The sequence below is a fragment of the Pipra filicauda genome, unplaced genomic scaffold (assembly GCF_003945595.2).
Source record: "Pipra filicauda isolate LSUMZ 115617 unplaced genomic scaffold, ASM394559v2 scaffold259_size1095435_pilon, whole genome shotgun sequence".
Classification (NCBI taxonomy): Eukaryota; Metazoa; Chordata; class Aves; order Passeriformes; family Pipridae; genus Pipra; species Pipra filicauda.
This window is the reverse complement of record NW_024104375.1, coordinates 255,760-270,966: the sequence shown is the minus strand read 5'-3', so window position 1 is coordinate 270,966 and position 15,207 is coordinate 255,760. Positions and strand designations below refer to the sequence as shown.

Below are 15,207 nucleotides of genomic sequence, written 5' to 3'. Positions count from 1 at the left end.
ACAACTTCACTGCCCATCAAGTTTAGACTCTCTGTGGACTCGGATGGTTTCATTGTCTGCATGAGTATCCACCAGCAGTTAAGCGCCAGGCATGGAATTAGAAAGCTTGCAAACTCAAAGCACTTGAATGCAGGCTCACAGACTTCTCTCTGGCTGAGCAGACAGGAAACAGGTAAACAGTTCGCTTCAGACTGAGTCATTAAATCAGCATATACAGAGGATAAGCAGGGAAAGCAAAAGGAAATGACAGATGAAGAAAACATACAGTCACAACCTGTACTCGCTGTCTTAAAACCTTGTAACTTGAAGAGAGCAATATTCTAAGACTGGGAAGAGAAGGATGAAAAAAAAACTCGAGTATGTTGTATCTGTACAGATGCTAACATAGAGATGTTTAAATTGGAGCTGTTTGAATGTTGAAAGGCATTTGCACCTAAGTGAAGATGACATGTTGGTTCTTATGCTGGACTAGAAATTGGTCTTAAATGGTGGTTGTAGTCCTTTCACTGACTTCCTTGACCTGTCACTTGATATCTGTGGCAAAAAGCGTTAATTTGCCCTGAACAAATGGAAAAGAGAAAAGAGCAAGGCATTGAAATACTCAAATGATAATTTGTGGAAATTGCTTTCTACTACTTTTTTAAATGCTGTGCTAACTTCTCTCTGAATCCCAGGTCATTCTCTCAGGCATCAGTTCAAAGGTTCACATGAAGGAAGTTAATAACACTCTTGTGATTCCTAGCAGCTACATGTCCTTACACAAGCTTATACTAGCAAATTTGGTATGAAATTGGATATCATAGGAGGCCTCAGCAAAAGGGCCATGTATTGAAAAGACAGATTCAAGGTAAGAGCTCCCTAAAAGGATGAATGCATACAGTTATGAACATGTTGGGTAAACTGTTTCTATTATTAGATAAACTTTTCCATTTTCAGGTCCAGTTTTGTAAATTCTCCATTCTATTTTTAAAAAGTTTATGGGATTCATAAATATTTGGTACAATTTTCCTGAAAAGTCTGCAAGATTTGTTTTAAAGGATGTTTTACTATTTCTCTCATTATCACTATTAGCTCATAGGATTTTCTTTATACACTGGTTTTTGTAAAATAGACCTGGGGTTTTTTTAATGTTATGGAAATAAGGAACAGCCCATGTAGCTGGCTATGCTACAGTTTAGCAAGGGAAAGATTCATGGAAATGACAGACCAGATGGCAAAACTTTTACTCTATAGACTGTTTTATCAAAATTATTGCTGATAATTTAAATGCCTTTTCTTGAACATGTAAAATTTAAATTAACTAACAGTCAAAAAAAAATTAAGATACTAACATGAAAAGTGCAATATACAACTTGAAGACTATAATGTTCCTAGTAATTGCAAAATTGACGGTCAATCTATTAGCTTCCTTTGCCCTGAATTTTGCAATATTCCATCTTCAAATTAAATTAGATTCTACAACAAAGATATCAACAAAACCAGGTCAAATTCCTTAAAGAATCATGCATAAGTGCTTCTCAAATCCTGAAATCAGTCTCATAAAAGAGGGTGCAAATGTACTGGAAAGACATGACAGCATGAATTAGCCTGATGCGATCTGATGAGTTAATTGTCAGAGTTGTCATCGTATGGTAGGATTTACTGATTTCAGTGTCCGAAGTATCAGATCTTCATGAAGTTATGTTATTGAAATCATTGTCCATGGAGTGCTAGCAAGAATAACATTTTGGCTTGAAATGAGTAGCATCGTTTTTGTTCATAAATAGATCAAGTTAGGGAATTACATACCACCCCAGCAGCAAGGCCATGTGTGTATTTCTAGGCATTTTCACAGTGACACATTGATGGATATGTACTGGCACTTTCCTGATTTAAAACTCCTTGTACACAGGTGAATGCTGGAATTAAAATACCAGTTCGCTGAATTAGTTTAGAAGTGCCTCTCAGATCTGTCACTATTTCTGTTCTTATGAGTAGTTATCTAAACATATATTGAAAGACAATTGGAATTACAATAATATGTTGCACTCTAAGTAATATTCAACTCATAATGTCCTAGCATTTTGCATGCAAAGGTTGGCAAGTACATAAACAATGATCCATCTGAGACATGCTGTTGTTTTCATCTGTGGCTGTTCAAGTGTTTCCCGTGAAATGAGCAGTGCTATTCTCATTGAAAGAAGCAAGCCCATTTATTCAACCTTGAGTGCCTATGAAGGAGCCAAAGGGCATCAAAAGTTGCAGCCAAGAGGCAGCCAAGGATTCCTTTTGGTCAGAAGAATACTCACACGTAGTATAGCATGCTAGAAATGATTAATACTCCCAGACAGGGGATGGGCATGCCCAGGCACTCCAGAATGTATCACTCTTGTTGGACACGTACAAGCTGATGACACAAGCTGTTTTCAGTAGATACAACAAGCTTGGAAAGTATCACATTTATTGTGTATCCTATGTACCATGAATTTGCTTATGCATAGTGCACCCTGAAAAAGTCAGGTTCACCATGTCCCTCTAGAGGGTTGATGGAGCACACATACATGAAACCTATAGTAAACTGCAGTTCACAGGCTTAGGATCTCCAGAGAGTTTGCAGCCCATTTGTAGGGGCTGCAGGATGTCTGGCAAATACTGAGACTTTCCAGATTCTCACTGAATGAGAGAACACACACAGGGCAAGGAGAAGAGCTGGTGGCACAAGGCTTTGGATAATTTTCAGTCAGGAGGGGGGCCAACATGGCTGTACCAGACATCTTATCATAAGGTGTTTTTTCTCCATCAATGACTGCATTGCAGTGTAGAGATACCTAAGCTAGCTGTGGTAGTAGTAGCACAACACAGGCTGTCTGTGTTTGCAAGTAGTGCAGCCCAACAGGAGTGAATCTGTAGAGCAAATAGTTGGTGCTGAAGACCTGAATTCTACATTGTACCATTTAATGTTGTGTTCGTGCGTTTGTTTTAATTCAGATTAGCTCTCTTTCAATCCCAGGACATGAATGCAGTTTGCAGCTGCAGTCCACTGAGTCTGCTCCTGGAGAAATTCTTTGAGATTAGTTCAAAATGGATCCAATTTGCATAGTGCAAGATTCCTCCACAGTAAGAAAAGAGCACAGTAAAGAGAGACAATCGGGAGAGTCACTTCAGCTGTGTACTCCTCATCCAGACTAGAACTCTAATGTGAATGTCCCCAGAGAAGTCAGCATGAACTGATTTAGCAATCCAAGCAGTTGGATTTGTTGGTCTATGCAGATGTCCATGCTTGCACAGCAGAACTGCTGGTGGTGTCTGAGCTTGCCAGCTCAATTCACTCCACAGTGCATTGCAGGCTTTAGCCAAGATCAAGAGTGATTTTAGCAACATAAAGAGTCCAAAGGTCGGGAAAGAGAAAATATTTTAGAGCTGCTCTCTTATTGTGTGCTGGTATTGAATCTTGCTGACAAAAACTGATGTGTGAAAACCTTAGGCTGATGGTTTCAAAAGTAATCTTTGTCCTGGTGTCAGCATTTTGAGTTATAAGGCAAGAGAATGTAAGGAAGCCAAACTGAGAAGCCATTTTTGAAGATTTCAGCACAAAAGACTTGCCTAAGCCCACACAGGAGGTCATAGGCAGAAACATACAACAGTCATCTAAGAGGCAATGATCCAGGATTTTGAAATCATTCAGAGAGAACTAGAGTAGTATGGAGGATTTATACCTTTAGTAAAATAGAAATAGAGTTTGCTGTTCACAGTAGCAAGGCATATTACTGTTGTCTGGGTAAAACCAGGCTTCAGAATTTGTAGCTGAAACTGCTGAAGATTGCTCCATTTTACATTTTAAATTGCCTTTTGTTTTTAGTCTTTGGGTAAAGTAGTTTATTTCTGGAAAAACATATAAACCTATTTGCATTTAAAAAAATATTTAAATAACTAAATGCTAATGGAAGCAAATGTCTGAGGAAAGAAGACAATGTAGATACAGCTGAAATCAATAACATTATACTAAGATCTCCACCATTTGCAAAACTTCAGAAGAAGAGTATGTTACAAGTGGAGGATAAATGTCACAGGCTCTCATCAATGATCTTTATCCAGGTGATATTGAAAGCAAATGCATTGACACTATTGACATACAGCCATATGGGAAATGAGAAAAGGTAACGCAGAAACATATCTGTCAATGCCGTATCTCCTGAGTTACGCAGATGCAATTGTGTGACACACCCTGCAGTAAAGAGCTCTGGAGTCTTGAAGATGGCAGTCAAATTTAGCAACAGGTTCTCAAAATGGGGGCAGAATCTCATGTCAGAGTTTGCTGAAGTTACAAAACATACACTGATCATCTTATCTGCTGAAATATATGTATCCATTTCCATACACAGCAAGCAAAATTACATTACTCTTCACTCACGTTTCTAAATGGGTATTTGTTTGTTGATGGCTATTTTTAAAGCAAATAGAAATTAATGTTGTCTTTGCATAAAAACTTGTAGATGTTTGAACCAAGAGCTCCAAATGAATGTTTTGGCTAATCCAAAATTTGTGCTACTTCTTTTAATCCTTCATATATAGATGTGCCTGAACTGTTCTGGCTTATGTGAAGTTTGTCTGTGACTTACACAGAATGGTTGACTCAGCTTTTAAAGGCAATAATTTGATTTGTTCCTGCAATTCATCTTAGATCACCTTCAGATTTGTACAAGACAACGTGATTCAGGATATTTGAAATAATCACTTCGACGAAATACTGGGTGATAGGAATGCAGCCTGCTGCCCTGCAGATGAATTCTGCCTAATAGGTAACAATTCCCAATCCATTCAAGTATCTTGCAATCTTAAGTATTCTGCCAAGAATCAAAAATAAGGGAGATGCAGGTAGCATCACCACATAGCCCTAAAATGCAGTATTCCCACAGCTAGTAGCAGACACTGGGTTTGCAAGTCATCAGGGCTGAGCCTTGTCAGGTTTACTGTCTTTAAACTTTTCTTGACCTCCCTCAACTTTGTTTTACATGGCTTGGCTCTAACAGCGGTTCTTCTAATTGAAATTAGAGTTTGGTTGTAATGTGGAGCTGTAGACTGGTGAAGAAAGAGTCAGCTGTAAAAGCATGTTAGCAAACATAAAAACTGATGTTATGCAGACCCTAGAGGGAAGAAGCCATTACCATGAACATCATATTCCCTGCAGTGACCAATTCCCAATGCTGACAGCTCACCATAACATCCCAAAGCACTGCCATCAGAATGAAACCACTAACCTTGGGACCTAGCAGAGGAGGGGAAAGGTGAGGATAATATCAGGAAAAGGAGTAAAAACTAGAAAGTGTGTATAGGTTTTAACTGTAGTATTATTAATATTACCTTTTTTTTCCTGTATGGACTTCTTTTTCTGCAATAATTGTATCTGCTCTAGTAATGGTTCTTGTGTTAGACTGTTAAGATTCAGTTATACTAATTATAAATTCTTGGTTTTATATATATGAAACGTGTTTCCTCTTTGCCCATAAACATGATTTTGAGTGTAACAATAGATAGAGATCAAAAAACAGAGTTTCTAAATGCATTCTGGGATAAACTTTCAAAGGATCACCAAAAAAGAACGTACCTTATATATACATTTCTGTATTCAACAGTTCTGACAAATTATTGCACCTGAATAAAAGAACAGAAAAATCACAGGAGACCGTGTGCAACAGAAAATAGGTGCAGTTTCAGATTTTGTGGGTAAATTAAGAAAGGCACTTCAAAATTTTTCCCTTGACATCCAAAATACAGACACAAAAAACCTGTACTGCTTTAGTCTCCTTTTTTGTTGTTTATCCAAAGAATTTTTTGGTTTTCCTTTGTCAAATATTTTGGCTCATGAATGTGAAAAATTTAGCATGTTATTCACAATAGATTGAATAAATACAGGGATTTTCCAAAGGTGAGGTAGGGAGTGTGTACAGATCAGTAATATTTTCCTCTGTCAGTGGGCAAGCAACTCTGTGCAATTGGGTCAGAGCAAGGATGACTCTTAACTATGTAATCTACTCAGTTTATTCCGTATTTTTAAGCTTAAGAAGAAATCAGAATGATCATCCATGTTTGTATGATCTTCTCAGTAATTAAAGTGAGGTTCACACCAGGCCATGCATTCTGAGATGAGCTTGTGCTATTAGTGGCTTTCATCTGCTTCCCTACCGTTTGTTTTACTGTATGCACAGATGAATATTGCCTCAGGAAAAAGATCTGTAGAAAATCCTTCACTTGCAGATTTGTAGAATAAACTATTTGGATCTCAGCGCAAGTATTTGCTCTCAGTGCACGCGCATAATTTTCCCATGAATGGGATTTATGTGTGCACATCAAAAGAGTAAAATCCCTAAGGGCTCAGTTTAAACCAACAATAGCAAAGAAATTCAGGAATCTCCCACCAGAGCATGCCCTGCTTTGCCTATTTTATATCACGCAGACTTTGAATGAAATCTGTGGCAGCCAGGCAAAACAGGACATGCATTGGCTTTATGGTTGTTCATTTTTAAAGGCTTAAAATTAAGCTCTTAAGAACTCACTGGCTTCCTAATGAGAGCACATCACCCATGAGAGATAGTGTTGGTGATAGCTGGATGCATGCAAGGTGAAGGGGTGCTCACCCCCACATGCTTGTGTGGCAGCAGCGTGGGTGTACTCACAACCATTACTCTTAACAAGGTTTTCCTGGATATGAAGGGAAAAGGCTGCGAAGTACAAAGGAGGTGCTGTGGAGGTGGCATTAGCTCTGTGATGGGGCTGGGGCTGGGGTAAGGGTACCCGAGTTTTGGACCATTTCTGTTCTCTTTCTGAGCTGCAGAGGCCTGATCTATAGGTCTGAACGAGAGGCTGAGAGCAATGGGTCCCCCACTGCGGGGGCTGGCTTCTCAGGATGCCGCTGCTGAAGTCGGGGGATACTACTACTACTACTACTACTACTAATAACAGCAACAATAACAGTAATAATACCACCAATAACAATAGAATAAAATTCTCTGTAACTATATGAAATTATATGCTTAAAAATAATTAATTATATTCTACTATTTTCTAATTTTATATTCTTAAGGATAATAATAATATTAATCCCAAATATTCTCCTCCTGCATAAAAAAAAAAAAAAAAAAAAAAAACCAAACCACAACCAAAACCCAAAACCTTCAAAGGGGAATAATAATAGCCAGAAACCCCTGAGCACAAAGTGATGCGGAGGGAGGCGCCGGCCCCGCCCCGGCCCCGCGCAGCCCCGGGCGCGGAGCGGTGCGGACCGAGCTGCGCGGGCCGGAGCGGAGCGAGGCGGAGGCGGAGCGCGGCGATGTGCAGGATGTCGTTCAAGGTGAGCCGGGCGCCAGGGAGAGGGGCGGAGGGATGCGCCTTTGGGTTCCCGCTTTGCGCTTGCCGTGCCGGCTGTCCGTGAAGTGCTCCGTCATATTCATGGGTTCGGGGATTGATTTGATTTTTTTTTTTTTTTTTTTTTAGGAAAAACGAGGGTGGTTTAGGGCGGAGGGAAAGAAAACGGCAGCGTCCTTCCCGGGCTATGGGGTGCACTGGGAGTGCTGCGGTGGCAGCTGATAGAGCGGACGCTTTCCACAGCTGACAGCCCCAAAAGGGTGCGTGGCTTGCGTTACATAAACTGCGAGACTCCGTGGAGCGTAAAGCTGGCTTTAGGGTGGCCGGGCTCCCGTGCTGTGGGTTTTGGTGCAGTCAGGAGCCTCCTCTTCACTTTTCCAACCGTCTCTGCTGGTGCTGGTTGTGTAATAGTTAGGAGGCAGGCTTTATCCGTGCTCTTCCTTTCAGGCTGTGGTGTCCACTGAAGCCAGGCTGGTTCATTCCCTTTGCTGCCTCCAATTCCTGTCACTTTTTGTACTTCTTCCAACCAAACCCATGCAAGAGCTCTCATTTCCAAAGATTGCCTGAAATAAGTTTTTTAATCTGAGGACAGGATTAAAAAGGTTATTTGGCAAAGAGGGAAGCAAGCAGCAATTTACTAATTATGTTAACAGATAATATTTATGATGGATGTACATCTTCTCCTTAGTTATGCACTTTCTGGATGCTGTGCTTGTCCTTCTCTTATTGATCAGCAGCTTGGTGCCAGTCCTTTGCCATATTGCTTGTGTTGCATTACTTTATTTGATGGATTATTCCCTGTACCTGCCTCTCACTCCTGTCAAGTTATCTCTTCCGTGAAGTGTCAGTGCTTCAGAGGCACCATGTCAGCTCAGTGGTGGTGTAGCGGGTGGTTTCCACCTGCAGTTACAGCCCTGGCAAGCAGGAGAATACCTTTGTTCACAGTGCAGCTCAGCCTTATACTTGGTGGTGAAATCACAGGGTCATGCAATGGTTTGTGTTGGAAGGGACCTTAAAGATCATCTCGTTCCAACCCCTCTGTCATAAGCAGGGACACCTCCCACTAGACCAGGTTGCTCAAAATCCCATCCAAGCTGGCTTTGGACACTTCTAGGGATGGAGCATCCACAACTTCCTTGGCAACCTGTTCCAGTGCCTCACCACCCTCACAATAAAGAATTTATTTTGATCTAAACCTGCCCTCTTCCAGTTTAAAGCCATTTCCCCTTGTACTGTCACTACATGCCCTTGTAAAAATGTGGGGGCCCTGGAGATGAACATAGTACTCCAAGTGTGGTCTCAACAGAGCAGAATAGAGGGTACCACATTCCTCAACCTGCTGGTCAAACTTCTTTTGGTGTAGCCCAGGATACACTTGGCTACAGTGCAGTCTCTGTGGTTTATTCCCATTTTGGTCCTGCAGTGGTCTCACCTCCTTTTTTTTTTCTTAGCTTTAGTCTTTTCTGTCCTTTGATTCTGTCTCTGTGAGTTTTTTTCCACCTTCATTTCTCACAAGCATCCACCCTAGCTTCATGTTCCTGGTGGTGCCAGCCCTGTCTTCTTGTGTTCTCCTTTTTTTGCTTCCTTGGTTTTTTCTCCCATCCTTCAGGTCTTCTTTTCTGTTATGTCTCTGTGAGCTCTTATTCTGTGCCCTGTTTCTCACTTTGTGAGAAAGTACTCCTATTCAAGGTGGCTCACTGCTTTCCTGCCCCTCTGGAGAGTTGCAGCCTGCACCTCCCTCTGCTTTATTTCTCTTTTCTGTGTCTTTTTGCTTTGCATTTTCTCTTTTTCTCAGAAAACTGTATTTTGCTTCGATCCCTACTGTCCCAGTTTGCTACTGTCTATTCATGTTTTCCATCTTAATATTCTACTTACCCATGATGTACCATTTGTCTTTCTTTCTCACTGTGTATATACACAACTATTCTCTCTTCTTCTACCAGCTTTTGCCTGTCTAACCAACATTTATATCTTGAGTGACCTTTCTTTTTTATCAGGATCCTTCATGTAAGATATATTGCTATCTAATAAAGTACTCTTTGCTCCTAAGTATCACTAACCTTTTCCATCATATCATGCTTGATCCTGATTTCCAATTCTTCTTAAAATTTTTCACTCAATTCCTCCTTTCCATTAGGACTGGATTGGAAACTAAGAAAGAAAACAGAATTTTCTTGTATTTTGACAGTAAAAGAATACACCACTACCAGGGCTAGTGTTCTCTTTCTCCTCTCTTTTCTTTCTCTTTTCCTACTGCCTCTTTTCTTTCATCTACGAGACCCCTGTTTAAGAACTGCACTCTTCCTCCTTAGCTGTGACCCCACTGTCACCTGCTTTTTCTCTGCAAACAGCAGGTCAAAGGTAGCCCAGGGTGCTGGTGGTAACAGCATTTAAATTACATTTTCCCCCTCAATATTCCTAAGATAACACAGATATATTAGCACAATTTATTTTTTCCTGTATCCCTGCACAGAAATGGTCTTGTCAGATTTATAATATATATTTTCCTCTAGGCCATTTTTGAATAAGTATTTTTTCTAATGTCAATACAGCATGACTATAATGCCAGCTTTTCATCTATGGGCTCTTGTAAAAGCACACAAACAATCAAAATTAATAGAACAGCCAGAGTTTGAAATAAAGCTTTAGGGAACTTGATGAAGCGAAGGAAATTTTATCCTGAAAGTTGCTGATGCTGGAGCAAATGACATAATGAAACAAGTTATTTTCACCAAAGCTATTAACTAATCACTTTTTCAAACGTTTATCACATTCTGTTCCAGACTGTCAGTGCTGAGGATCGGTTGTTTAGTTTAAGGATGCTTTGGGAGCAGACTAGCTTTATAATAAGAATTACGTGAAAATTTTATCCGGTTAATCTTTTGAAATTCAACATTACCTCTCCCTAAGACGTATCTGATGAGAACAAGATTGAGTTCATAACTGAACAACAGCAGTCACATCCTGCAGCTTAAAACCCATTTATTGCTAAAAAAATATTCAATTATTTGAATTATTAATCCCAAAGTAGTGTCTTACATTTTGCCTATCAGTGATGTCAGTAGTGCTGATATCACCTGAAAGTGAAGAGCACAGAGGTATAAATCCTTGTTTGAAAGCAGAAGAGAAAGTGCCGCACGGTACTCAATGGGGCTGTTCTTTATCATCTGAATGATTTTGCACTTACCATTCACTTTAGGAGGTAAAATAGCTCAGATTTGTATTTGCTTATTTTAATCTAATCACTGGATGGTTGATGGTGTGAGTGTGCTGTATAGTCTACTTTTGTACAAGGAATCCCCAGCAATGAGGGAGCACGAGGGGTAGTAGAAGTACCAGTAGCAGTCATTGCCAATCGGGTTGAAAGCACCACAGGGAAAAATCTGGTTTTGTGTCCTTGACACACTGGAGAATTCTTCCGTTCCTTGGGTCTGATCCAAAGCACAAGGACAACTTTGCTGAAGAGCTACTGTAGGAGCTACAGGGGGTGGGGGGAGGCGGCGGGGACGGGGGGGGGGGGAAAGAGGGAGGAATTTATGACTCATAAGGCTAAAGACTTTGGGCTTCTATTTCCAGCCCAAGGTAACACTGGACACTTAGTTCTTTTCTCTCCTCATGTGAACTGGTGAAAGCAGGTAAGGAGTTCCTAAATATTCATTCCAGTTCCTACCTACCTGACCAGGTGGTGGTGGTGTATGGGATGAATAATAAAATGCAGTTGCTACTGTGCCCTTGTAGTGTAAACTGGGCTGGATTCAATAAATCTTTCCCTTTATGGATATATTGCCATACCCCAAAGCTTTCTAAACTTTAAGGGATAGAGTGAGACAATAACAGGTAAAGAATTTGATTTTCCATTCTGTAAGGTCTAAATATAATTCTTTTGCAATAGCTTTCCACTGAATATCATAGTGATACAGCCAATAAGACAATATTCCTAACTGCCAACTCTATAAATAAGTTATAAATATCTGTCTAATAAATCAGAGGAAAAAGGGCAACATGGGTCACTGTGTGTTTGGGTCAATTGTTTGCATTTACATAAAATTTTAGTGGTTGTAAGGCTAAAGATAGGAAGACACTACAGCATTGCCTGCGAGGAGGATATAAACTGCAAGCTCTTCTTTGATCAACATTATCTACAGATTCTCCAGGGAAATCCATGAGCTATGAAGGGAAGATCAGAATTTAGCTTATTGGGCTTGCCAAAATATTCAGACTTCTGCAGCTATATGTGCTGGTACAAGAAATATTGTTATCAATTCATAGGAAGTGACTTATAATTTATTGAATTGTTGGAACTTATCTCAAACAGCTGCCAATTTTCAAACCTATGAATATTAAAAATGCATCCCAAGGAAAGTGCTCAGTGCAGTGGACCTGAGATAGATTGAGATTCGTGATTCGTCTTGTGTCTGCTGGTTTCTGCAAAGTTTATTATCTGTATGTCAGTGAAGGGAGCAATTTAAGCTCTGCCGTATATGTGCATTTTAAGTATCAACTGTAAAATCATTAAATCCTGATTCTCTACCACATTACATGTGCGCACTGACATTTAGACAAGGAGAAGTGTCTATTACATTTCTGAAGCTGAATGATTGACTTTTATATCCACTCTGAACTCTCTTATCATGAAGGCAGGATTCACTGGAAGGCAAGGCCACTGGATATTTTTGACTCTGTTTTTGGTATAAGTATCAGTGAAGTGATACTTTATTGAACTGTTGGTGGTTTGGGGCCTTATTAAAAAATCAGCAGCATGAGCCTTCTCTAGGATATGTTTAATTACCATCACAGTGTTGTTTCTCCCTGTCACAGTGCTTACCTGTCAGGGCAGCATACTGGCAGCTGTCTGCATGGATCAGATAAGGAGGTTAAGAGCAAAGCCCATGGCTTTTTTTTCTGCCCTCTTCCTGTGCTGGGGCAGTGATAATTTGCTCCTACCCAGAAGAATTCACACTGTGGCATTGTTTCTAAGAGTAAGAAAGCCTCAAAAGAGTATTATATTACTATTATTTTGTTCAGCAGTGGCCTGTGTTATCTAGTTTTCAGAGTTTCTTAATTTTGCCTTTCATGTTGCCTTGCATACCTAGTAAATGAATCCAAAAGTCTATAAACAGTCAGATTTTAGCCTTTTTTCTAGCATCACCCAGGAGATATCACACATGCCCACAGTTACAGGGTGTTAATTCCAGGGAGGAGGCAGACCAAGCAGTCTAGGAAACACATGAGCAATACTTTTTGTGTATTGGAAGTTTATATACAGAAAAGAAGGAGATGACAGAAAGCTAACCTGAAAGCCAAGAGAATGTCCTGCAGCAGGACATGTCAGCAGCATGCTTCAGCCTAACTGTGGCCAGCCCCACCACAGAAGCAAACAATACAGATACCAATTAATATGTTGTTTTCTATGATGTCTCCCTGTGGTCCAGCATCATCATCTCTCATTACAGAGCAATCTAAGAGATATAGGCTGCCATGGACATAGGGAAGACTTGAAACAACATGAGGTAGCACAGGAAGTCTGATCTCTTTAATTGCACAAAGAAATTAGATTAGCTTCCTTTCCATGCTCTGGGCTTGAAAGAACAGCATGCTAAGCTGAAACTTGCCTGGCTTGAATGCAGAATGTATGCAATGTGTATGTTTGTCCGATGTATCTTCCAAAATGGTTTATTTCTGCTTTTTTTATTTTTCTTCTTTCTCTTTTTTCACCAGAAAGAAACACCACTTGCCAATGCTGCATTTTGGGCTGCAAGAAAAGGAAACCTGGCTCTCCTCCAGCTGCTGCTGAACAGTGGGCGAGTAGATGTGGACTGCAAAGACAGCGTATGCACACAATGCACCTACACCCACACCACTGATTTTGCATCACTTTCCATAGTCCACTGTGCAGAGGGGGTGGTAGGAATCTAACATGAGACATTTGAGAGTCTTAAGGCACTTAAGGATGACTTAAAACCTTCTCTTGTCAGGAAGCAAGTTTGAAACTTAAGATCATGATTTACATCAGTGGCGAGGGGTTAAGAATTTGCCAGCATTCAAAAATGTGTCTTACACAGTTATTTGTGGGGCTGACATTTAAAACACAGATCCTAGCACCTCGGGCTTCTCTTTGCAAAGAAATGTCATTGTAGTAATAGATCACAGTGAAGAGTTAGCTCAATTAAGCAATGATTCTGTCAGCTAGCAGAACTCCTCATAATTAGAAGAACTGGTGGTCTGCTAAATTCTTCCTCCTCCCCTCCAGTATCTCTGGACTGGGCACCAACATGAAGGCACAAGATTGCCAATCGAAGAGGAGCCCAGACACGTGACAGAGAGATTTCATGGGCATTTTCTTACTGTAATTGACATGGGTTGAAATTAGTTTTGAGATTAGAAATGGGTTGATAACACGGATAACGACTATTTCTTTCTATTCTGCCTGTAACATATGGTGAGATACTTGATTGTGCTAAGCTGTGTCAAAGAGCAGGAGAAAACTGAGGTTGGGAAGTTCCAGGTTTCTTTCCCTTGGCATGGGGACTGACTGACGTGGAGTCATGCCAGTGTTGTACAGGATTAGTGCCATTTCAAGCCTGAAACATGAACCTGCCACAGCTTCTCTCACTTTGAATACCCTCAAAGTGCAAGAGATTTTTTTAAGCACATTGACTTTAACCTATCTTTTCATTTTCATTTCATTTTTGCCATGTAGGCAAGAATTTGTCCTACAGTACTTCTGGAGCTGGTGCTATGACTGTCCTTCTGCCAGGGAGGGAAGGACGTTCAGATGGAGGCTTGAAGTAAACAGGACAGAGATCAATGTAAAAAAATAAGGTCCACTACTGCTCATTTTTTCACAAAAGAAGACTAACTTTGGTCAAGAATTTTCACACTGCACTGCATTATTAATTGTATCAGACATACACATTTTCTAGACTAAATTATTTTTGTACAATTAAGATCACATGCTTCTTTTTTGCAATGTCACCTATTTCTTCTTTAAATTGAAGTGGTGTGGGGGAATGTTTTAGAAGTATGAGTTTCATCCTTATATGCATATGGTTTTCGCATATTATCCATACACCACACACATATAACCTCAATCTTACTTGGTTCACTGGAACAGTGACCTTATAGTGTACTGAGGGAACATATTTCTGGACAGAAAGTTCTCTTTTATAATGTGAAGAGTCACAGAATGAGTTTGCTCTGATTGTTTGAATAGGGAATTAGTGTTCAAATCACCCAGCCCCTACTCCTGACTGTGACTCAGAATAAGTGACTCAGCTGAGTCACTCAGCTCTTGTGTCTAAGGTTATTCTTCTGGAAATGATGCAAAGATCTTTGGGATTCTGTGATTTAAAAAAGCCTGTGTATTAAAAAAAAATATTCTTTTTATTCATGTGGCATTTACTGTCGGGCAATAAGGCAAAGTATTTTTATACATATCTGTTGAACAGTCAGGCCTTAACACTGCAGGCAAGTCTGTAATGTTTTTGCTTAAACACCTGCTAATTGCTCATTTTCAAAGTATTCTTGATAGTAAGTTTAAAATGATAGCAAGTTATTTGATGATCATAAGCTTCCTTCAGCTTTTCAGAAGAGATGCTGTCTCTTTCAGACAGCGTGATTCATTGCTGTAGGTGTCTGTTGAAGGTACTGACTTATTTTTCCTTACCCCCAGCTTGGCACAACAGCTCTGATGGTGGCATCTTACTATGGCCACATAGATTGTGTGCGGGAATTGGTGTTGCAAGGAGCAGATATCAATCTGCAGAGAGAGGTAGGAGAAGTTCTGCATTCAAACAGGGCTTGATTAAGTTTGTTGTTTGTTTATTACAAATAATAATAGACAGTTGTCTGTGGCTTTTTGCCAGT

General features: G+C 40.1%; 1 protein-coding gene across 1 annotated transcript in view; it reads left to right on the top strand.

Moving 5' to 3' along the window:
- The first annotated feature begins 7,268 nt into the window (after nt 1-7,268).
- The window catches only part of ANKRD29 (ankyrin repeat domain 29), a 33,449-nt gene continuing 25,510 nt past the window's right edge, over nt 7,269-15,207 (top strand). The window contains exons 1-3 of the mRNA XM_027715889.2: nt 7,269-7,327; nt 13,060-13,170; nt 15,014-15,112. Of these exons, the coding sequence (XP_027571690.1) occupies nt 7,307-7,327; nt 13,060-13,170; nt 15,014-15,112 (231 nt within the window). The 5' untranslated portion in view covers nt 7,269-7,306. The remainder of the gene's footprint in view (nt 7,328-13,059; nt 13,171-15,013; nt 15,113-15,207) is intronic.